Below are 23,844 nucleotides of genomic sequence, written 5' to 3'. Positions count from 1 at the left end.
ACGGGTTGCGCGTCAAGTTGGAGGGCAATTCCTAATCGGTACACGTCTCGACGGGTAAATGGATGCCTGCGAAGAGGACATAAGCGCAGTGGAATGAAAAGCGAATAGAGAGAAAAAATGTTGAGAAAAAGGGAAGGACAACGCTAGTCAGCGTTGAAAACTCGAAGAGTGCATGAGCACAGCCGCCCCCTGAAGTAGTCGCCTAGATGTGGTCCCAGGGGGAATAAGGCAACGAGTAGAGGGCTTGGTTTTTGTGGGTGCGATCCCCACTCGACGTCTGGGTTAACCCTTCCCAGATAAGGCTGGTAGAGCGTTCCTCACCTCTATAAAAAAAAAAAAAAAAAAAAAAAAAAAATCTATATCTCTCCCGGGGAAGGCCTCCCGGGTCATGGAGGCCTTGCCAACCCGCTGTCTCCCGGGCAAAGGAGATACACCCAGAAAATGGAGCTACGTTCACGAAGAATACTCAGAATGCGATCGCCCGAGGAGGGTCCCCGAACTGGAGCTGGTCCTGGAACGGGCGTAAGAGCGAGCGGCCAGCGGCTGGAGGGCGATGTGCAAGAGCGGGCCACCAGCCGGGTTCAACCCGAAGAGCTACCGCCACACGGAAACAGCAGCCATCGACATCACCAACGAAACGCTGCGCCTACGAGGCGTGTTGCGACTGTCAGACGACAGTCGTCCACACTTGTGGGTACTACTAGGCGACGGATCATGTGGACACATGAAATGAATGAATTCGTGATCCGCGCCTATTACATCTGCACTGCTTTGGAGACGGACATGAGCGGTCGCCCTCGAATACTCGCAATGTTCGAGGAAGCGTATCCAGAGTTCGTCGGGAGGCTTGACCAAAACGCGATGAACGCGAGGCGTAGAGCGATTGTACGCAACAATATGCTCTCCCAAACGCAAGTCGACGAGATCAAGCAGCAGGTGCAGAGAGAACTAAGCTCCAGAACAAGCAGAGCAAGCGATGTGTCGAGACGAAGTTCAGTACGGCTGAGCAATTCATTCGCGAGTGGGGCACGCGAATCAGCACCAGTGGAGGCCACAGTACAACAACCCCCTGAGCCGGAAGATCCACAGCCAGATCAACAACTACTACGCGATCTGGTCTTCCATTACGACGAGGCGATCTCACAGTTCCGCGACACGGACCCTTTGTCGCGCCCCAGGATCCCGAAGTTGCAGCATTCCCGCAGGCTGACAAGTGCAGTAAAGCTCATGAACGAGCACGTTCTTCCGCTGCACTTGGTCGATGCTGAGAACATGGAGGAGCTGCAACTGAAAGTTTACTGTGCTGCTGTGGCGACCGCCAAAAGTTTAGGATACCGTATTAGGCCAAGAGGCGGACTGCTCCAACATCTCCGTGAAAGGCGTGAGCCTCCATGGCGAAGGAGATTGGAGCAACGGATCCTAAACAAGCGCGCCGCAATTGGAAGACTGATGGCGTACAAAAGAGGCAGCAGATCGGCGAAATTATGTCGCCAAGTTGCTGTGATCGTGCGGCCTACTGAACTTCGCCAGCTGGGAGCTCACCAGCTGACGGAAAAACTCGACACACTGGTACAGCAATTGAGCGTCCTAACTAAACGGCTGAAACGTTACTCTGACTCTGCAAAGCGCCAGGAACAAAATCGGATGTTCAGAGATAACGAAAAAGCGTTCTACGACCACATTAGCGACGAGAAGCCCGACTACCGCGAAGGTTTGCCAGATATTAGCGATGTGACGAACTTCTGGGCTGGTATTTGGGAGACCCCAGTACAACATCGCGACGGGCAAATGTGGTTAAGACGGGAGGAGGAGAGTTGTGGTGAAATTGGAGAGATGCCAGCTATCATCGTCGAAGAGAACGATGTCCGCGAAGCCTCGCGGTACCTGAGGAACTGGGCAGCACCGGGCCCCGATGGTGTTCAGAACTTCTGGCACAAGAAGCTGACCGTCGCACATCAAAAGATAGCTGAGTGCTTCAACAAGGTGCTACGTGACCCACACAACCTCCCTGAATTCGCCACCCGTGGCGTCACATTCCTCCTCCCGAAAGACAGCAACACATTGAACCCATCAAAGTAAGGGCCGATAACGTGCCTATCGAGTCTGTACAAGATATTAAGCAGCATCATAACCGCCAAAGTTTCTGCCCACTGCGAACAACACCATATCATCGCAGAAGAGCAGAAAGGATGCAGAAAAAATACGCATGGCTGCAAAGACCAGGCCATCATCGACGCAACCATAGTCGGCCAGGCGGTTCATAATCAGCGGAACCTAAGCATGGCCTATATCGATTACAGGAAGGCTTATGACTCCATACCTCACTCGTTTCTCGTCCGGGTATTGGAGCTCTACAAAATTGATCCCGTCGTCGTTAGGTTCCTGCAGCATGCGATGAGGCAGTGGAGCACGTCTCTGCACCTTAGTGATGGGGAAAATGTGTTGCAGTCTAGAACGCTGCAGATAAAGAGGGGGATATTCCAAGGCGACTCTTTCAGCCCGCTTTGGTTTTGTCTGGCACTGAACCCCCTCAGTAGGACGCTCAATAGAAACGGTCATGGCTATAAAATAAGGTATGGCGACGGCGCCCACGAAGAAGTGACCCATACCTTTTACATGGACGATCTCAAGGTCTACGCTGATTCACGTCAGCGTCTAGGTGTAGCTATCCGGGTTGTCGAAGACATAAGCAGGGACATCTGTATGGAGTTCGGCCTCGACAAGTGTCGCTGTGTCCACCTGCTGAAAGGACAACTTACCGAATCCGGAGGCTACGAGGTCTATGACGGCGAGTTTATAAGAGACATGGTTCGTGGCGAATCCTATAAATATCTTGGATTCCGACAGCTCACCGGGATTCGCCACTCCGACATCAAGACGGAGCTGCGAGACAAGTTCTTGAGTCGAGTGAACTGTGTCCTGAGGACTTTCCTCAACGCGGGGAACAAGGTACGCGCGATCAACACATTCGCGGTTCCCCTGCTGACCTTCAGTTTTGGTGTAGTCAAATGGAGCAAAACTAACCTAGAGGACCTTGAGAGGAGGATGAGGAAAGCATTCAAAGAGGCCGGAATGCACCATCCTCAATCGGCACTGGAGAGAGTTTCACTACCACGCAAAGAAGGGGGACTTGGAATCGTCGACATTTCTGCACTGTGTGTTGCCCAGGTACGACAACTGCGCGAGTACTTCGCAGAACGCGCCAACCAAAACGCGCTATACCGGGCTGTCTGCGCCGCCGACAGAGGATACAGCGCTCTGCACTTGGCGCAAGCGGAGTACCAACTCAACTGCAATCTGCAGACAGTGGAGGAGAAGATTGCAGCTTGGAAGCAGAAGGCAGTGCATGGTGCCCACCCCCATCAACTGGACCGGCCACACGTCGACAAGGCCGCATCTAATCTGTGGCTAACGCGTGGTGAACTCTCTTCAGTAGTAGAAGCCGACATGATAGCCATCCAGGACAGGATAATGCCGACGAGAAACTGCAGGCGGTACGTCTGGCATCAAGACGTTGATGACATTTGCCGGATGTGCCATCAACCAGGTGAAAACATAGAGCACATTATGGGAGGCTGTCCCGTTTTGGCCAACGCAGCCTACACCGAGCGCCACAACAACGTGGCCCGTATTGTTCATCGACAACTGGCGCTCCAATGTGCTCTACTGGAAGACAACGTACCAAACTACCGGTACCTGCCTGCACCTGTCCTGGAAAATGACCGTTTCAAGCTGTACTGGGATCGCACTGTTCTGACCGACCTCTCGATCCACCACAACCGCCCAGATATAATGGTTTACGACAAGAGCGACCGCAAAGTCACCATCATCGATGTCGCTATTCCACTGAACCAGAATCTGGAGGAGACCCACGGTCGCAAAATCTGCAAGTACCGACCATTGGCCGTGGAGCTCAAGGAACTGTGGGGGCTAAGGGAGGTCCCAAGAATTGTTCCAGTCGTTCTCTCTGGAACTGGAATTATCCCGAAGACACTTCTGGAAGCGCTAAAGGTGTTGAACATCGAGAAGGAATTGGCCGGCATCCAAAAGTCGGTCATCCTTAGCACCTGCGCGATTGTCCGACAATTCCTCGGTCAGGACTAAAACAGCACGAGCATGCAGATACGTGCATTCCGCAGAGCCTAGTCCCCCTTTGGCATTCAGAAGCCCGGGGGCAGGTGAAAATTCTGGCTAGGTTCGCCTAGTTAAGAAGTGAGATAAGTCTGCCAAAATCTATATCTCTCCCGGGGAAGGCCTCCCGGGTCATGGAGGCCTTGCCAACCCGCTGTCTCCCGGGCAAAGGAGATACACCCAGAAAATGGAGCTACGTTCACGAAGAATACTCAGAATGCGATCGCCCGAGGAGGGTCCCCGAACTGGAGCTGGTCCTGGAACGGGCGTAAGAGCGAGCGGCCAGCGGCTGGAGGGCGATGTGCAAGAGCGGGCCACCAGCCGGGTTCAACCCGAAGAGCTACCGCCACACGGAAACAGCAGCCATCGACATCACCCAAGAAACGCTGCGCCTACGAGACGTGTTGCGACTGCCAGACGACAGTCGTCCACACTTGTGGGTACCACTAGGCGCCGGATCATGTGGACACACGAAATGAATGAATTCGTGATCCGCGCCTATTACATCTGCACTGCTTTGGAGACGGACATGAGCGGTCGCCCTCGAATACTAACAATGTTCGAGGAAGCGTATCCAGAGTTCGTCGGGAGCCTAGATCAGAACGCGATGAACGCGAGGCGTAGAGCGATAGTACGCAACAACATGCTCTCCCAAACGCAAATCGACGAGATCAAGCAGCAGGTGCAGAGAGAAATAAGCTCCAGGAACAACAGAGCAAGCGATGTGTCGAGACGAAGTTCAGTACGGCTGAGCAATTCATTCGCGAGTGGGGCACGCGAATCAGCACCAGTGGAGGCCACAGTACAACAACCCCCTGAGCCGGAAGACCCACAGCCAGATCAACAACTACTACGCGATCTGGTCTTCCACTACGACGAGGCGATCTCACAGTTCCGCGACACAGACCCATTGTCGCGCCCCAGGATCCCGAAGTTGCAGCATTCCCGCAGGCTGACAAGTGCAGTAAAGCTCATGAACGAGCACGTTCTTCCGCTGCACTTGGTTGATGCTGAGAACATGGAGGAGCTGCAACTGAAAGTTTACTGTGCTGCTGTGGCGACCGCCAAAAGTTTAGGATACCGTATTAGGCCAAGAGGCGGACTGCTCCAACATCTCCGTGAAAGGCGTGAGCCTCCATGGCGAAGGAGATTGGAGCAACGGATCCTAAACAAGCGCGCCGCAATTGGAAGACTGATGGCGTACAAAAGAGGCAGCAGATCGGCGAAATTATGTCGCCAAGTTGCTGTGATCGTGCGGCCTACTGAACTTCGCCAGCTGGGAGCTCACCAGCTGACGGAAAAACTCGACACACTGGTACAGCAATTGAGCGTCCTAACTAAACGGCTGAAACGTTACTCTGACTCTGCAAAGCGCCAGGAACAAAATCGGATGTTCAGAGATAACGAAAAAGCGTTCTACGACCACATTAGCGACGAGAAGCCCGACTACCGCGAAGGTTTGCCAGATATTAGCGATGTGACGAACTTCTGGGCTGGTATTTGGGAGACCCCAGTACAACATCGCGACGGGCAAATGTGGTTAAGACGGGAGGAGGAGAGTTGTGGTGAAATTGGAGAGATGCCAGCTATCATCGTCGGAGAGAACGATGTCCGCGAAGCCTCGCGGTACCTGAGGAACTGGGCAGCACCGGGCCCCGATGGTGTCCAGAACTTTTGGCACAAGAAGCTGACCGTCGCACATCCAAAGATAGCTGAGTGCTTCAACAAGGTGCTACGTGACCCACACAACCTTCCTGAATTCGCCACCCGTGGCGTCACCTTCCTCCTCCCGAAAGACAGCAACACATTGAACCCATCAAAGTACAGACCGATAACGTGCCTATTGAGTCTGTACAAAATACTGAGCAGCATAATTACCGCCAAAGTTTCTGCTCACTGCGAACAGCATCACATCATCGCAGAAGAGCAGAAAGGATGCAGGAAAAATACGCATGGCTGCAAAGACCAGGCCATCATCGACGCAGCCATAGTCGGCCAGGCGGTATATAACCAGCGGAACCTAAGTATGGCCTACATCGATTACAGGAAGGCTTATGACTCCATACCTCACTCGTTTCTCGTCCGGGTATTGGAGCTATACAAGATTGATCCCGTCGTCGTTAGGTTCCTGCAGCATGCGATGAGGCAGTGGAGCACGTCTCTGCACCTCAGTGATGGGGAAAATGTGTTGCAGTCTAGAACGCTGCAGATAAAGAGGGGGATATTCCAAGGCGACTCTTTCAGCCCGCTTTGGTTTTGTCTGGCACTGAACCCCCTCAGTAGGACGCTCAATAGAAACGGTCATGGCTATAAAATAAGGTATGGCGACGGCGCCCACGAAGAAGTGACCCATACCTTCTACATGGATGATCTCAAGGTCTACGCTGATTCACGTCAGCGTCTAGGTGTAGCTATCCGGGTTGTCGAAGACATAAGCAGGGACATCTGCATGGAGTTCGGCCTCGACAAGTGCCGCTGTGTCCATCTGCTGAAAGGGCAGCTTACCGAATCCGGAGGTTACGAGGTCTATGACGGCGAGTTCATAAGAGACATGGTTCGTGGCGAATCCTATAAATATCTTGGATTCCGACAGCTCACCGGGATTCGCCACTCCGACATCAAGACGGAGCTGCGAGACAAGTTCTTGAGTCGAGTGAACTGTGTCCTGAGGACTTTCCTCAACGCGGGGAACAAGGTACGCGCGATCAACACATTCGCGGTTCCCCTGCTGACCTTCAGTTTTGGTGTAGTCAAATGGAGCAAAACTGACCTAGAGGACCTTGAGAGGAGGATGAGGAAAGCATTCAAAGAGGCCGGAATGCACCATCCTCAATCGGCACTGGAGAGAGTTTCACTGCCACGCAAAGAAGGGGGACTTGGAATAGTCGACATATCTGCACTGTGTGTTGCCCAGGTACGACAACTGCGCGAGTACTTCGCAGAACGCGCCAACCAAAACGCGCTATACCGGGCTGTCTGCGCCGCCGACAGAGGATACAGCGCTCTGCACTTGGCGCAAGCGGAGTACCAACTCAACTGCAATCTGCAGACAGTGGAGGAGAAGATTGCAGCTTGGAAGCAGAAGGCAGTGCATGGTGCCCACCCCCATCAACTGGACCGGCCACACGTCGACAAGGCCGCATCTAATCTGTGGCTAACGCGTGGTGAACTCTCTTCAGTAGTAGAAGCCGACATGATAGCCATCCAGGACAGGATAATGCCGACGAGAAACTGCAGGCGGTACGTCTGGCATCAAGACGTTGATGACATTTGCCGGATGTGCCATCAACCAGGTGAAAACATAGAGCATATTATGGGAGGCTGTCCCGTTTTGGCCAACGCAGCCTACACCGAGCGCCACAACAACGTGGCCCGTATTGTTCATCGACAACTGGCGCTCCAATGTGCTCTACTGGAAGACAACGTACCAAACTACCGGTACCTGCCTGCACCTGTGCTGGAAAATGACCGTTTCAAGCTGTACTGGGATCGCACTGTTCTGACCGACCTCTCGATCCACCACAACCGCCCAGATATAATGGTTTACGACAAGAGCGACCGCAAAGTCACCATCATCGATGTCGCTATTCCACTGAACCAGAATCTGGAGGAGACCCACGGTCGCAAAATCTGCAAGTACCGACCATTGGCCGTGGAGCTCAAGGAACTGTGGGGGCTAAGGGAGGTCCCAAGAATTGTTCCAGTCGTTCTCTCTGGAACTGGAATTATCCCGAAGACACTTCTGGAAGCGCTAAAGGTGTTGAACATGGAGAAGGAATTGGCCGGCATCCAAAAGTCGGTCATCCTTAGCACCTGCGCGATTGTCCGACAATTCCTCGGTCAGGACTAAAACAGCACGAGCATGCAGATACGTGCATTCCGCAGAGCCTAGTCCCCCTTTGGCATTCAGTAGCCCGGGGGCAGGTGAAAATTCTGGCTAGGTTCGCCTAGTTAAGAAGTGAGATAAGTCTGCCAAAAAAAAACACACATAGACACACACAGCTCGAATGGAAGATATTGCGAAACGGCAATGCAATTTCATCCGCATTCACTACACACCATCGATGAAGAGGAAACCCTTCGTATCAAAGTGTGTTTCGACAAAAAAGTTGTCAGCAGTATACGGAAAATTTTTGTGCTAGTGCGGATATGAAAGAGTAAAATTTTGGAATACGGACAAACACTGCATTTATTTAAATAAACGTATCTATCATGGAAGTATGCTTTCAAATCCCAGTAACCTTACACCTTTTCCATCCGAAACTTTGAAAAAGACCCTATATTGGAAGGTTAGACGTAGTATCACGTCAAAACATGCGGATTGAATAATACAATTTCGTGGTTCTACGTCGAAAATATTTGTCTACCAAAAGCTTTAAGCATTTCAATTTAGCAATACACCGGATTTTTTAAAAGTACTATACTATTGTTTAATGAAATGTGATGAGATCCCCTTACTGAATAAATTAAGCTTGAAAAATTCATGGTGGGACTGTTATGCCTAGAATATCAACATGGGACAATTGAACTTGATGTTGTTTTTTGATATACTGGGAACAAACAATATTTTTGTTTGGGTTTTTTCAAAAGATTATGCATAGAAACATCGTTTTATGAAGGAATGAGTGATCTGCACACCTTCGCAGAATATAAATCTCATTGTTATTAGGCATTCGCTAACAAGGTGTACACGTGTTCTGTTAAACTTTTTCTCATTTGTTTGAGAATTAGTTCGTTCTTCCAAACCAGAAATAGTGCATTAGGCCTGCTGAAAGTGTGATATGAAATTCTTGTACTTGAACCGACTTTTTCGATATGGATCTACAAAAAATACATGATGGGACAGTTATGAATAGAATATCAACATGGGACAATTGAAGTTGATGTTGTTTATTTAAAAGTTGGGAATAAACTATGGGCCTGATTCTCGAATACACTTCACGGTGGAAACGAAATAAACGGCACGCCATTGAACTACGTTTTACGAGTTAGTGAAGTGTCGAAGATAATGATGAGTTTTCAGGCAGAATGAGCACTTTTCAAATAAAAAATCATTAATGAAAATTGACCTCTTCGTATCAAACTGGTATTCAATGTGAGTGGAAAACTTTGTTTTCTTCGTGTGATATAATAATCTCATACGAAAATTTAATCTGAAGACAATTTGATTTTATAATGATAAATTTAGTGGGAAACTAATCTCGCATCCAGATGTCGACACCGTACTGTTGTCATCGCGAATGCGTTTTATACCGTTTCCACCGTGAAGTGTATTCGTAGTGTATTCGAGAATCAGGCCCTCGAATACACTTCGAATACACTTCACGGTGGAAACGGTGTGAAATATTTCTTTTCCACCGTGAAGTGTATTCGAGAATCAGGCCCTATGTGTTTTTTTGTGTTTTTCCGTTAGATTTTGCATAAAAACAACGTTTTATGACGAAAAGTGAGAATCGTCAAAAATTAACATAGGACAACTATGCGTAGAACGGCAGTTTACTTGCTAGATCAGGTAGTTCCTTGATCATCTGTTCGTTGATGTTATCAATACCGGGTGACTTTTTCACATTGATGCGATTTTTGATAACATGTCTCACCAGCCGGTGTTTGATTTTCATTTTGTTTAGGTTTGTAGCACCAGAACATTCGAGCGTTCCTTGATTAGATGCCGGTTGACTCGGAGTGTAAACTGTTTGAGGATGGTTTGCAAAAGTTGCTGTTTTTTCATCATCACTTTTGGCACATTTCCCTGGGGGTATTCTAAATGGCGGGACCTGTAACTGAGGCCGTTTAAGATTTCCACAGCGAATGATTAGTATCTTGATTTGGTGACAATTCAGTGAGGTCTGATGGATTGTTTCATCTTTCTCGTCTTATAATAAAGGGTGTGTCACATCAAATTGCATCACGGAAAAAACGCTGTAGAAATTCGCCCAGTAGACCGATCCTTTTGAAAATTTTAGACAGTAAAATAGAAACTATTAAACAACTTTTGGCATTTTCTTTTTATTCATACTTCGAGCCCAAGCTCGTATGCTCGCACCTTCCTCTTTGCCCCGTCCATAAGGTTCTGTACAACGTCAGGTTGTAGTCTTTTTTTAACAGAAATCCATTTTCTCTTGAAGTCCGCCTCCGATTTGACAACTTTTGGGTTCTTCCGGAGGGCCTGCTTCATAATCGCCCAATATTTCTCTATTGGGCGAAGCTCCGGCGCGTTGGGCGGGTTCATTTCCTTTGGCACGAAGGTGACCCCGTTGGCTTCGTACCACTCCAACACGTCCTTTGAATAGTGGCACGAAGCGAGATCCGGCCAGAAGATGGTCGGGCCCTCGTGCTGCTTCAATAGTGGTAGTAAGCGCTTCTGTAGGCTTAAGGTAAACCTGCCCGTTTACCGTGCCGGTCATCACGAAGGGGGCGCTCCGCTTTCCGCAAGAGCAGATCGCTTGCCACACCATGTACTTTTTGGCAAACTTGGATAGTTTCTGCTTGCGAATCTCCTCCGGAACGCTGAATTTGTCCTCTGCGGAGAAGAACAACAGGCTCGGCAGCTGACGAAAGTCCGCTTTGACGTAGGTTTCGTCGTCCATTACCAGGCAATGCGGCTTCGTCAGCATTTCGGTGTACAGCTTCCGGGCTCGCGTCTTCCCCACCATGTTTTGCCTTTCGTCGCGGTTAGGAGCCTTCTGAACCTTGTATGTACACAGGCCCTCCCGCTGCTTGGTCCGCTGGACGAATGAACTTGACAAATTCAGCTTATTGGTTACATTCCGGACCGAACTTCTCGGATCACGTCTAAACTGCCTCACTACGCGCTTGTGATCTTTTTCACTGACGGAGCATCCATTTTTGCCGTTCTTCACCTTCCGGTCGATGGTTAGGTTCTCGAAGTATCGTTTTAGTACTCTGCTGACCGTGGATTGGACGATTCCCAGCATCTTACCGATGTCCCGATGTGACAACTCCGGATTCTCGAAATGAGTGCGCAGGATTAATTCACGACACTCTTTTTCGTTCGACGACATTTTTCCAAATTTACGAAAAATTGACAGTGGCTACCATACAAATGACAAATGAAAGAGAAATTTCTGCATTACTCGAGAATTAAACAAGCAAATGAAACCAAATTTGGCATGTGGAGGTTTCAGGGTACAATAAATGTTTCTATGGTGGTTAGATACTCCTCCCCCTCTCTTAGGGAGAGCTGCCATACAAATGAAACCCAAATTTATTCATTACTCGAAAAACTAATCAAGCAAATGGAGCCAAATTTGGCATGTGAAGATTTTAGGGTCACGAAACGTTACTATGATGAATGGACACTACCCCCCCCCCCCCCTCTCTAAGGGCAGAAGAGGAGAGAGGTCTGTCTTTATTCTATCGCATTTTCTGTATCAAACATTTATTCCATGTAACGGAGAAACATGTTATTTGCAAATATTGAAAGAGAATTGTGTCTGAAAATAATCTGATATTATAATGATGAGTTTGGGTAGAAGTACTAGGAATTTTTAAGTAAAAGGTAAATTCAACGGGGCCGATTAAAAGATCAATCAATGAACAGTTCTGTGATTGGACCCTTGAACTTGCGCTTAGTATGAAAACGTGAATGTTTAAAGGTATTGATAAAAAAAACAATTTTTGGGCGGAATTAAGTTTGCCGGGTCAGCTAGTATTAAATAAAATAACATAACCATAAAAAAGAACCGGATTTGTTGACGAGCCAATGTTTGTGCTTCTTAAATATAAATAAGGAACTTACATTCCAATAGCGAAGGGTGCATTCGCATGCATTTCACACCAAACTCATCTCATAAATGAATAATCGAAATGCAGCAACGGTTTTAGTCAAATCATGGGAAGTAGAGTGAATTAAATTTCCATTTTGCTCCGTAACGCAATTCCTGTGGCGAAACTTCACATTCTATCAATGTGCAGCATGCTTTTAGCAAACACTTTTAATCCAATCTCGTTAGCATAACGCCAAAACTTTTAACCAACTATATAACACTTCACATTCTACTACGTTTCACATCGCTGTCCAACTATCCCTCTCCGTTCTTTGTTTGCTTCCAGGTACCACGAGCAGAATATGATAAACTTCGACCAACAGAATGGTTTTTCGGTGATGCCGTTTGAACCATCCGGCATAACGACGGCGGCTGCTGCAGCGGATCAGCACCACGCACCATACCACGAAGTCAGCAGACACCATCTGCACCCCCACTTAAACCACCAACAGCTGCATCATCACCTGCATCTGCATCGCCACCACCATCACCACCAACACCAGAATGGAGGAATCCTGAACGAGGACGATGGTAGTTTTGGACTGAATACACTCGAACTGATGGGTAGCGCTGCACTGCTAGATTCCTTCCCGGATGTACCGGAATCGCTGGATAGTGACCCAAGCGCTTTGACCAACGGAAATCCCGAGCTACAGCAGCAGCATCACCACCACCAATGGATGCTCAACCACAGCGGAATTCTACCGTACTCGCGCATACTTTCACCTGCCACTAGCATACTGACAATCAAGGAAGTCCACTCGAAGCACGCTGGTAATTACACATGTGCGCCGTCAAATACCACCCCCGCCAGCATCACGGTACACGTGCTGCAAGGTAAGCGAAATTGTGTTTTTGTAAGTTGCCTCATACGAAGCAACGATTATCTGGCTGAAATCGTATGGCTCCGTGATGGAGATTTTACCGTTTCAATTAAGGAACTTTTGCTTTATGAATCAGATTCCGTTCGATGCATTATATCCACCTGATGTTTTAATCCTGGGATATGCAAAGAAACCAGTAACTAGTATCAATTTGCATCTCCAAAACGGGACCACAAAGCAGATTCCCATACTACTCAATGTATTGATAACAATGCCATGGGTATAGCAAATCATAAATTCTCATTTACCGAGCAATCACAATGCAGTGGTCCATTTCGAAAACAACTTCCACATAAAATTCAATTTACATCCTTGCAAAGCTAATAACTCTCCGCCCGGTTGTTCTTCCTCGTTCCGCACAGGTGAGAAGCCGGCTGCAATGCAGCATGCCAACCGCAGCCAGCTGGAGGATAGTAAAGCGAAAGGTGCTTCCAGTGCCATCCACTCGCACCTCTGGCATCATCCCACACTGGTGCTGGCTCTTCCGGTGTTACTGTTTACGTTGTTTTTCTCCCAGCGATTGCAGCTACCACCACTGCGGACAAATCGTCGTCTCGTGAGCAGGTGAAAATCAAACTACTCCGGCGGAGCCCCCAACAGCAGGCATAGCCCTGAGTAAATTAGGTTAAACGAGAGCAAAAATATAAAACTGTATGTACAACTTTAGAAAATAGAGTGAGCGAGTGCGGATGAGCGCGAGGATGCAGGAATGACGACGGCTGGAGAATAGATCAAGCAACAATAAAATGTCGGAACCATGCAGACTGAGTGGTCAAAGTGGAATGAAATGTAAATTGAATTTTAAGTTTCTAACAATTTTATACAAAATCTTCCCTATCTGCTAATTTTATTCCGTAATCGTCAATAGAACAGAGGCCTGGGCCTTCGAGAGCGAACGTAAATCCAAACCAAACCAAAACCAAAATGATGTGAATGTGTATGTATTTGTACAGCAATACTCTATGTGTTACAACAAAAAAAACTAATCATCATATGACGAGTTTTAAGATGATGTGTTTTATTTAGATAGTGCAAAAGTTTCAACAATCGAAGTCAAACAATAAAAAGCCATGGAACAAACAAAAATATAAATCAATACCAGGAAAGTATTATTCATATACATTACATGGGTTTGCTCTACTTATTTATCCGAAAGGCCAACTGCTTAGGACGTATAGTCCATATAAGACGTGAGATGGTGTTGCTAACTTAGCACGAGTTGCCATTAAATTCGTCTATAATTTTCATCACCTAGATATATAAAAATCTTGTGTCACGGTGTTTGCAACCGAACTCCTCCGAAACAGCTCTACCGATTTCGTTAAAATTATGCACAAAAAAGTTGGTAAGCATGAGAATAGGTTGTAAACTATATACGATACCGATGGGATATCGATTACTAAATATTTAATACCGATTAGAGTGCCTCTATGCAGAAAAAAAATCTATTTTTTTTTATTCTTAAATATTGCTTCAAACAATACATATAACCAGAAATTTAAACCCCCTTACCTTATTTTAAATCGCGACTTTAGTGGTTTTGTATAAACAATATTTAAATAATCTAACCATCGGTCAGTTTTCAAACAGAACGAATTTATTTATGTTGTGAAATGATGGTGCTAGATCGAACTTTCATCCACACATTTGCAAGTAACCTCACTTCGTCTAAAGCCAGGCATATCGCAGGCGTGGTGGAAACATTTTTGAATGAGTATAACGAATTATTGAAATACTTCAAACCGCACTTGCTCGGTTTACAAAATGACAATTACGTTATTCTCATCAATTCTGATAAAACATCTGCTGGAGAGCACGTGTCTACATTCAGTGCGCAAGCGTTACTAAAATCATAAAAGGTGTCTGCACAATGACGCGAGAAATTGTGATTCGAAGAAACAATAATATGGAATTCATCGTTAACGCGCATCGTTCATACGACTCTCTCCATGTTACGCCCTTCAGGCTGAGCCCACCTTAACATCCAAATGCCTACACAAACCTCGTTCAGACTCTGATCTGGCTTGAGTTCAACGGATGGAAATGGTTGAAAAAGGAAACCATGGTAACCATTGTTTTAATGAAATAACAAGTAGTAGGCACAGTTGAAAAATAAAAATCTAGTGAAAGTTGGAAAAAAAGCAAGTAATTGTGCAGTTCGGGAAAAAAATAAAGACTTAAATACAATTAGAAAGTTCCAATGATTGCAAGGTTAGATTAGCTTACTTACATACCTTAAAAATACTCTAACATTATACTTAGAATAATCAGGTTTAGCTAGAAGGCAGATTTGATATCCCTGAGGTGGCTTCCAGAGAAAAAAGACAACAGGAGTCACTAAAACGTAAGACAATTATGTCAAAAATATTTCTTGTAACGCTTGTAACTAACGACCATTAAAGGAAATTTTAATCTACCCAGCAAAAAAACGGTGGTGATTTATTTTTGACGTAGAACTACGTCTTTCATTAAGGGTGTCAAATCAGAAAACAGGTCACGTTTTTATGAAATAAAGTTAACGTTAATAACTATTTTTGCCGCGAACGGATTTTGGCGATTTACATACTAAACGAATCGGAAATTCCGTAAGATTTGTTTAATATACCATACATTAGAATCCCCTTGTTAGTAAATGGTTAAAATTCATGAAAACTTTAAGTGTTTCTATTTTCCCATACATTTGTTCTGTCCATTTGAGTGCTTTCCCGAACCGAGCTATCTATAACGAGCAACTTATCGACGACCAACGGAGGGGAAATCGTAGGATTTAAAGTCTCCGTGAACAAAGGAAAAGAAAAAGAATGAAGGGGAATTCTTGCCTCGAGTATAAATAGTGGATCTCGCTGAGGCAACTGTTGAGACTGTTGAGTAATCCAGTTCACTTTGCTTTCGCTGCGCTTCGATCTAAGATTGGACCCCACCAGTGGTAATCCAACTTGGAAATCGTCGTTTGATTTTTCTGTTTCGTTTTTCGCGTTATTCGTATCGTGTGTTCTTCTTTCCGCGTCATAAATTGGACGCTTCGCGTAGTGTGCGATGAGCAAGAAGAAGAGGAAGGCAGGCTCGAGCCCTGCAAAAAACGAACGCATTGCCATGGGCAATAAAATTTCGAGGTAAGCGTCATCTAATGATGCACGCGGTGTTGGTACAATGAAAAGCGCTCGCACTGAACCGAGCCTTCGCGAATGTGACACGGCACCGAACAACAGCGAAGTAGGCGATTTCGGCGCGCCGGTCGATAATGTAAACGCCCAGGCAGCAACCAAAATCATGCTCCCCCCGTTGGTGGTGAAGGCGGTCGCTCTTGACAAACTCATCAGAATTCGCATCGATGGGTGTTACAGCAGAGTACAAGCTGTGTGGCATAATTCGGTCTTTTTCCAAGCAGTTAACATTGTTTATTTTCCGTCTTCATAAGGGCTTCGTTTGTGCTTTTGAGAACGCATCAATGCATTAAACTGACGTTATGGCGAAGCAGACGTTAAGGTTGTGCACCAAAAAATTATTTGGGAATACTAAGCATCTTGAATATCTTACTGGAATGTTATAAGTTATTATAGTTCGCGTGCCAGTCGCAAAACTGCCTTCAACTAGGATTGCATTTGCGCTAATATTGATCATAATGAAGCATTGCTACTGTTTTGTTATTGTTATTAACAAAAAGGGTTTATTTCTCTTGTTTAGTCATCAAGAAAGTAAATGTTCTGGAATTTTGTATGTGATTAGGTTTTGCTTGCCAGTAGCAAAACTTCCTCCACTAAGGGAGACAGCTGCGCTTATCTCGAGCATAAGAAAGTAATGCAACTCTTTTCGAGGCCAGTAATATTAACAGAAGCGTTTCTTTTGAGAATAGCACAAAATGATGAGAAATGTTTATATTGCTAGAAGTTTCAAGCCACTAATGTATGGCTCTGTATGCATGTTATGGTGAACGCTTGTTTGGCGCTTGGTTTACGCTTAGTTTGTACGAACGATATCTAGAGGTGCGATTCCTTTGAGGCAATACTAAATAACATGTAGCATGATATTCGATACTTGCAAGTGTTGTCATTGTTGTTGTTTACATGCGGTGCCGATATGCAGATATATTGATGTAGTTATGAGATATGGAATAATGGTGCTGGTGCAACATGTATATAATCGACTGTAGCCGAGTCTATGTTAAATTCGAAAAAGGGCACCGGAATAGCCTTCGAGGTAAATTTTCAATGCATTGACATGAAATAAATTGCGACATACGATTGTTTTGCGAGGGCAAGAATGAATCATCAATCAATTGTCGTCAACTGATTCTACAATGAAAAAATAATTTCAGAGATTATTCTACTAAGCAGTTGTTTCTAAAATTTCACAGCATTATAGAATAATATCCGAAGGTATAAACAAGCGACTTATATAAAATAACAGCGTAGTTCTACGTCAACAATGCGGTCGTATCTTGGACACAACCTCCTATAATTTTTTGGAAATCGAACTCCAGTTTTTTAAATTTTAAAATTTCGTTTTACACCATAACGATGTTGGATCGGACCATACACGCTCCAGACGGAACCGTAGATCCTCCCGCGAGTACATCCAAAACTACCGTTGTACAAAAAGTACACCGAAGGTGCCAAGTTCATGTTTGGAATGTGTTGATGAAGACATTGCGGACCGAAGTAGTAACTGCTCGAAATGCGAAATCGCGGGAGCATGCCGGAAAGGTAAACTGAAGTCCAAAAAGATCTCATCTGCGCTGAAGACATCGAACACAAAGAACCGGAAGAAGATGTTACGTGTTGCGATAGTGAAAGGTGACGGGAAGAAGATGACATCGAAGGTTCCTATGAAGTCAACCGGAAAGAGTCATGTTGAAGAATAAGAAGCATACGAAAGGGATGGAAAGTCTGTGGATAAAACTGATGTTGCGACACAGAAGGCCAAATCGATTGTTTCTACGTCTTCGTTTAAATCTGCCAAAGCGCGTTTGAATGATCGTTTGAAGCAGATTGATGCTGATGGCAGAAGAAATGAAACGCAAGCGAGAGTTGGTAAATAAGAAGTTCGAAGTTCTCGAGGAGCTGGCTGACCTGGAAGATGATGGTGGATATCTGGACGATACACCAAACTCTCTCGGTAAAGTGAAAGGTTAGCTGAAGGATAACGAAAGAAAGTTCGCTAATGGAAAACACGATTCAGAGCACGAAGGAGAGGATGAGTTAGCAGAAAACGCCAGCGACAGCGAAGAGGGCGATTCTGACGACAGTGACAGCGAGAGCGACGGAGGATCTGAAGATGAGTCAGAAATGGGAAATGAGGAAGTGGTGGAAGAAAACCGTGGTATAAAATCCTTCGAACCCGGAAGACAATCAACATTGAAGGATGCGGCTAGCAGAACGTCGGGAGCGGGATCTCAGAGTCCTTTACAAAGACGCAAACGACTCACTAAAGACGAGTTAGCAGCGCGTCAGGTCGTTCCACGTGAATTACCCAAGTTTGGCGGCAATCCCGTAGAATGGCCAATGTTCATCGCGACCTACGAGGATACCACAGAGATGTGTGGATACACCGAAGCCAAGAATATGATCCGCTTAAGAAATTGCTTGAAGGGAGAAGCCTTTTATGCAGTTCGCAGTTTTCTCATGCGCCCGGCGATGGTGGGAAAAGCAATGAATGCTTTTAAGTTGCGGCTCGGAAGACCGTAGACAATCATTGAGTACCTTAAAGACAAGATCGTGTTGGTGCCGGCTATCAGAGGAGAAGCAATGGATAAGATCGTTGATTTTGCTCTTGAGGTACATAATTTGAATGCCACCATAGAAGCTTGTGTAAAAATGGAGTATAGTTCTGACGTAACTCTACTGAAGGAATTGGTGAACAAATTACCACCTCACATTGGGCTCGATTGGGCGAAGTACCGGAAGAACAAATCAAAGGTAAAGCTTTCGACATTCAGCCGATGGATGTATGGTCTGGCAGAGGACGTAAACGTTGTCTTCGAACCACAGTTCCAAGTAGGAAAACATCAGGAATCTCAAGAGATTCGCAAAGAAAAGTACGTGAATACCCATTAAGAAGAGGCTGGTAAGGGAGAGCCACAAAATCCCTCAGAAACCTGTGGCGACGGCTGACTCATCAACGAGCGCAACAGCGGATAAAAACAAAAGTTGTTTGGTGTGTAAAGATGGTTGCACGAACGTCGGGAAAAGCAAAAGATTCCTGTAGTTATCGTATGAGGCGAAATGGGGGACCATCCGGGGATTACATCTATGTTTTAGGTGTCTACAACGCCATAAAGAAGGCTGTGATGCTGTGTGTGGAAAAAACGGATGCTCCCTTAGACATCACGCGCTGTTGCACAAAGATCTCAACATTGCGGTTGCTGTGGAGGAGTCCGGAAATGACACTGCACGTCGAATGCAAAACAAGGAGCGCAACATTCATACTCCTTTTTCCGGCAGTGGTCCAGGTACTTTCCGCTATGTACCCGTGACGCTTAATGGAAATAACAAGCAGGTGGAATGCTTTGCTTTCCTTGACGATGTATCGAAGCTGACTCTCGTTGACGAAGAACTAGTTCAAGAGTTGCAGCTTTCTGGAGACCGGTGCCTACTTTGTCTCAAATGGACAGGAGGCACACATCGATTCGAGTCGAATTCGCAATTTTTAATATAGAGATCTCTGGCCGGGAAGGCAAATGGTATCGGCTTCAAGACGTCAGGACGGTCAAAGAGCTTCAGTTACCTTGTCAGTCGCTGGACATGAACTTCCTCGAGGGCGAGTTTAGCTATTTACGGAATCTTCCTGTTGATTCTTGCTCAGACGTCCATCCCCGAATCCTGATCGGCCTCAAACACGCCAACTTAATTTTGGTGCACGAAAGTCGTGAAGGCAGTCTGAGTGAACCCGTCGCGATGAAAACGAACCTTGGCTGGGTGGTTTATGGGTGGTTAATTTTAATTCAAGGAACATCAAACGTACATACACGAGAACTTTGGAAATCATCTAGACACTGATGTGATGATAGTTGACGATTTGGAAATAGAACGTATTTCGAATACGTTGAAGCCACTGAATAGGGAGTGGAACGCTTTCTCTGAGAATATTTTTAAATCGGAAGTGCAGATGTGATCGATCATATTCCGCAGACTACTAGATTATAACGTTAAAATAACATAATAGAAATTCAAGAATAAAACTCTTTAGTATAAACATTTGGTAGTTTTCGATTTTCAAAAAACTCAAACTTTGACCGCTTCGCGCCACTCTCCCTTAAGTCCAATAGAGCTGATATTTTGCATAGGGTGTTTTTTCGAGATGACCATTGTCATTGGCACCCTACTGTATATATAGGGTTGAGGGAAAAAATGTCGTATTTCTGATCGAAATTTGACGCTTTATGTAACATACTTGTTCGCAAACTTGTTGCCATTTAGAAGGCAATTTCATTATCCCCCCTTATAAAACCCCCTCCTTATTTGCACAGGAACTCAGACAGCCAGTTTTCGCAAGCCTCTTTTGAGGCCAACTTAGTATCACCAAGAGCGTTTTGCATGGACCGGAAGAGATGATAATCACTTGGAGCCAGGTCCGGACTATACGGTGGTTCAATGGGTTATCCCATCCGAGCTCCCGTAGCTTCTGGCGGGTCATCGAGGATGTGTGAGGCCGAGCGTTGTCCTGGTGGAAAACAACACCACTTCTATCATTATTTAACAACACCTATTTATCATTTCTGGCCGCTTCTGGTCAATCGTCTGCTTCAAACGGTCAAGCTGCTCACAGTAGAGAACCGAGTTGAGGGTCTGTCCATAGTTGAGCAGCTCATAGTGGATGATTCCCTTCCAATCCCACCAAACAACGAAATCGATCATACCAACGCTGTGCTGTGCGAATCGTTACAGTATCGGGTCTATAAACTACACGAATTTTTTCGGCCGCCCTCGCAGGTAGTAAAAACATAAAATATGGTGGAATTCTTGCTTGGTGGACTCCATCTTTGACGCGCTATAACTTGAGACTGAAAAGGACAATCACAACACTGTCAAAACGACACTTGTAGCACGGATTGTCGTCTTTAAATAGTCGTATAGTATGACCCGATGCGATAAGTACAGCACAAGATATGTTTAAGTGTTGCCATATATTGACTTTTCTTTTTCCCCAACCCTATATACAGGGTTTTCCATTTCGGGCTTCCGAAAGTATACAGCCCTGCGCTGACAACCGTTTGACATAGCTGTCAACCAAAGCGTCATATCGTTAGTTGAATGTCTGCCATTTTACAATATGGATCGTTTTAGCATCGCACAACGTGTTAATTTTGTTAAATTATACTATAAAAATGATTAAAAACCGGCAAATGCAAATCCGAGCATTACGGACGGATTTTTATCGTCATGGACGGCCTACAGAGCACACAATCGATAATGTAGTGTGTAAATTCGAACAAACTGGATCCGTAGCGGATATTGTGAAACCTGTGCATCATCGTAATGTGCGTTCGGCCGAAAATATTGCTACTGTGGCTGCCAGTGTGGAGGATGACCCGAATGTTTCGATTCCACGGCGTGCACGGAGCAATTGGGCTTGTCAAACACATCATTGTGGCGAATTTTGCATTTGGACTTGCACCTACATCCATATAAAGTCCAACTGGTACAAAAATTAGAGCGTGGCTACCATGGAATGCGTCGGGCATACGTCGATTGGGTGAACGAAGAACAGCAGCAAAATGCTGAATTTTCGCATCAAATTTTCACACATTTCGAGCTCGATGGCTATGTGAACACCCAAAATTTCCGTATATGGGGCTCAGAAAATCCACACGTGATTGTTGAGAGGCCATTGCATCCGCCAAAAGTCACTGTTTGGTGCGCATTATGGTCTGGTAGAGTCATCGGGCCGTATTTCTTTGAAAATGAGGACGGCGAGACGGTAACTGTGAATGGTGAGCGCTATGGCCGCATGTTAACCGATTTTTTTTGCCACAAATTGAAGATATGGATACGGATGACATGTGGTTTCAGCAGGACGGCGCCACGTGCCACACAACACGACCGAACATGGCCATATTGCGAACGAAATTTGAGGGACGCATAATTTCGCGTTTTGGTGATGCCAATTGGCCGTCCAGATCATGCGATTTGAACCCGCTAGACTTTTTTTTGTGGGGTTATGCGAAAGACTGTGTATATGCCAACTCTCCGCAAACTCTTGAACATTTGAAAGACAGCATTCGTGAAGTTATGACCGAGATACCGCCTCATATATGCCGAAAAGTCTTCGAAAATTACCTGTTCCGGATCAAGGTGTGCGAGGAAGCCCTAGGTGGACATTTGAATGATGTTGTATTTCACACATAATGGCATAAACCAAACTTTAATTTGAAATAAAAGTTTCATCGAAATTCGAATTCTAAGTGTGTTTTATTTCAATTTACTTTCGGAATTTAAAGTTGGAAAACCCTGTATATATATATTTCTTTCTGTCTGTCTGTCTTTCTGATCATTATGGACTCGGTACTAAACCGATCGACGTGAAAATTGGTATGTAGGGGTTTTTGGGCCGGGGAAGGTTTTTATGATATTTCGAGACTTCTCCCCCTCTGCAAGGGGGGTTGCCACACAAACGAAACATAAATTTCTGCTTCACTCGAGAATTAATCAAGCAAACGAAACCAAATTTACCACGTGGAGGTTTTATGGTGCAATAAATGTTTCTATGGTGGTTCGACATTCCTCCTCCTCTCTAAGGGGGGAGCTGGCATACAAACGAAGCACAAATATTTGCATAACTCGAAAAGTAATCCAGCAAATTGAGGCGATTTTGGCATGTGAAGGTTTTAGGGGGCAATAAAGGTTTCTATAGTGAATCGATACTCCTCTCTCCTCTCTAAGGGAGAGCTGCCATACGAATGAAACACAAGTTTCTCTCAAGAACTAATCAAGCAAATGGAACCAAATTTGGTATATGGAGATTTTAGGGGGCAATGAATGTTTCTATGGTGGTTTGGCACTCCTCCCCCTCCCATATAAGGGGGGAGACTGCATTACTAGAGAATCAATCAAGCAAACAAAACCAAATTTGGCATATGGTGGTCCAGAAGGGGAAGAAGAGGGGGAAAATTGCGATATCCATCTTCCATTCTTTCTTTGTATCGAGCAAGACAGCTGTGTCTGACAACAGCAATTTCTCGGTTCATTCATCTCTAGTCTTGAGAAACGGCCAATTTAGAAAGCTAAACTAAACACTCGGCCTTGAGAAAGGCCATTTATAAATGTCATTGTCATTGATATAAATAATAAACAACAAGGAACCTAACACACTACCGTGAGGAACACCCAAGTAATTCAGTCTCCGATCCGAAGTAGCATTTCAAAATCTGGTCTTTTGACTTCTCTTTTTCAAATAACTAGTAAACCAATTCAAAACTACACCAACAATTCCTATTTTCTGTAATACTTGAGGAAGCTTTTGTCTATCAGCAGTTTCAAAAGTTCTTTTGAAGTCCAAGAACACTGCTACCGTGTATTTTCATTTCTCTATATTGGGCTTCCATTTGTGTTACTTCAAGTTTATCGCAGACTCAGTAAAATGATTCTTATGGAAGCCAGATTGTTCTGCAATCAAAATGTCTTTTCTGTCAATGAATTCAAGCAACCGCTTCTTTACACACAGCTCTTAAATTTTCTTGCAATCAAATATTTATGGGTCTATGTAGTTTTGCATCAGTAGTATTTGCGATTTTCGGGATAGGTATTACCAGAGACTATTTCCAAGTTTCTGGAACTAAACCGCATCGAAAACCTTCATTGACGATTTCCAATAACATTCCATTCATCAATAACGACGCATCTTGAAACACTTGGGTTGACACATTTTTAATTCCAGATGCTGGTTTCAAATTCCTTATTATGTCAGTGAGTTCTTAAATTGTCACCTGTGAAAAAATACTCAAATGTAGTTCGTTATTACATATTGGATACATATTGGGAACCAAAAATATGCTTCCATGTATTCCAATCACGCTATCAACAAAGTACTCATTCAATCGATTAGCA

At 45.3% G+C, this 23,844-nt stretch overlaps 1 protein-coding gene across 5 annotated transcripts in view; it reads left to right on the top strand.

Moving 5' to 3' along the window:
• LOC129775254 (uncharacterized) overlaps positions 1–13,901 on the top strand; it is a 225,104-nt gene extending 211,203 nt beyond the window's left edge. For all 5 annotated transcript variants that reach the window (XM_055779739.1, XM_055779737.1, XM_055779740.1 and 2 more), the window contains 2 exons: positions 12,205–12,755; positions 13,165–13,901. In XM_055779739.1, the coding sequence (XP_055635714.1) occupies positions 12,205–12,755; positions 13,165–13,370 (757 nt within the window). In that variant the 3' untranslated portion in view covers positions 13,371–13,901. The remainder of the gene's footprint in view (positions 1–12,204; positions 12,756–13,164) is intronic.
• The last annotated feature ends 9,943 nt before the right edge of the window (positions 13,902–23,844 follow it).

The sequence above is a fragment of the Toxorhynchites rutilus genome, chromosome 3, assembly GCF_029784135.1.
Source record: "Toxorhynchites rutilus septentrionalis strain SRP chromosome 3, ASM2978413v1, whole genome shotgun sequence".
NCBI classification, from domain to species: Eukaryota; Metazoa; Arthropoda; class Insecta; order Diptera; family Culicidae; genus Toxorhynchites; species Toxorhynchites rutilus.
Note: the sequence above shows the minus strand (reverse complement) of the source record. Positions and strands in the feature narration are given on the sequence as shown.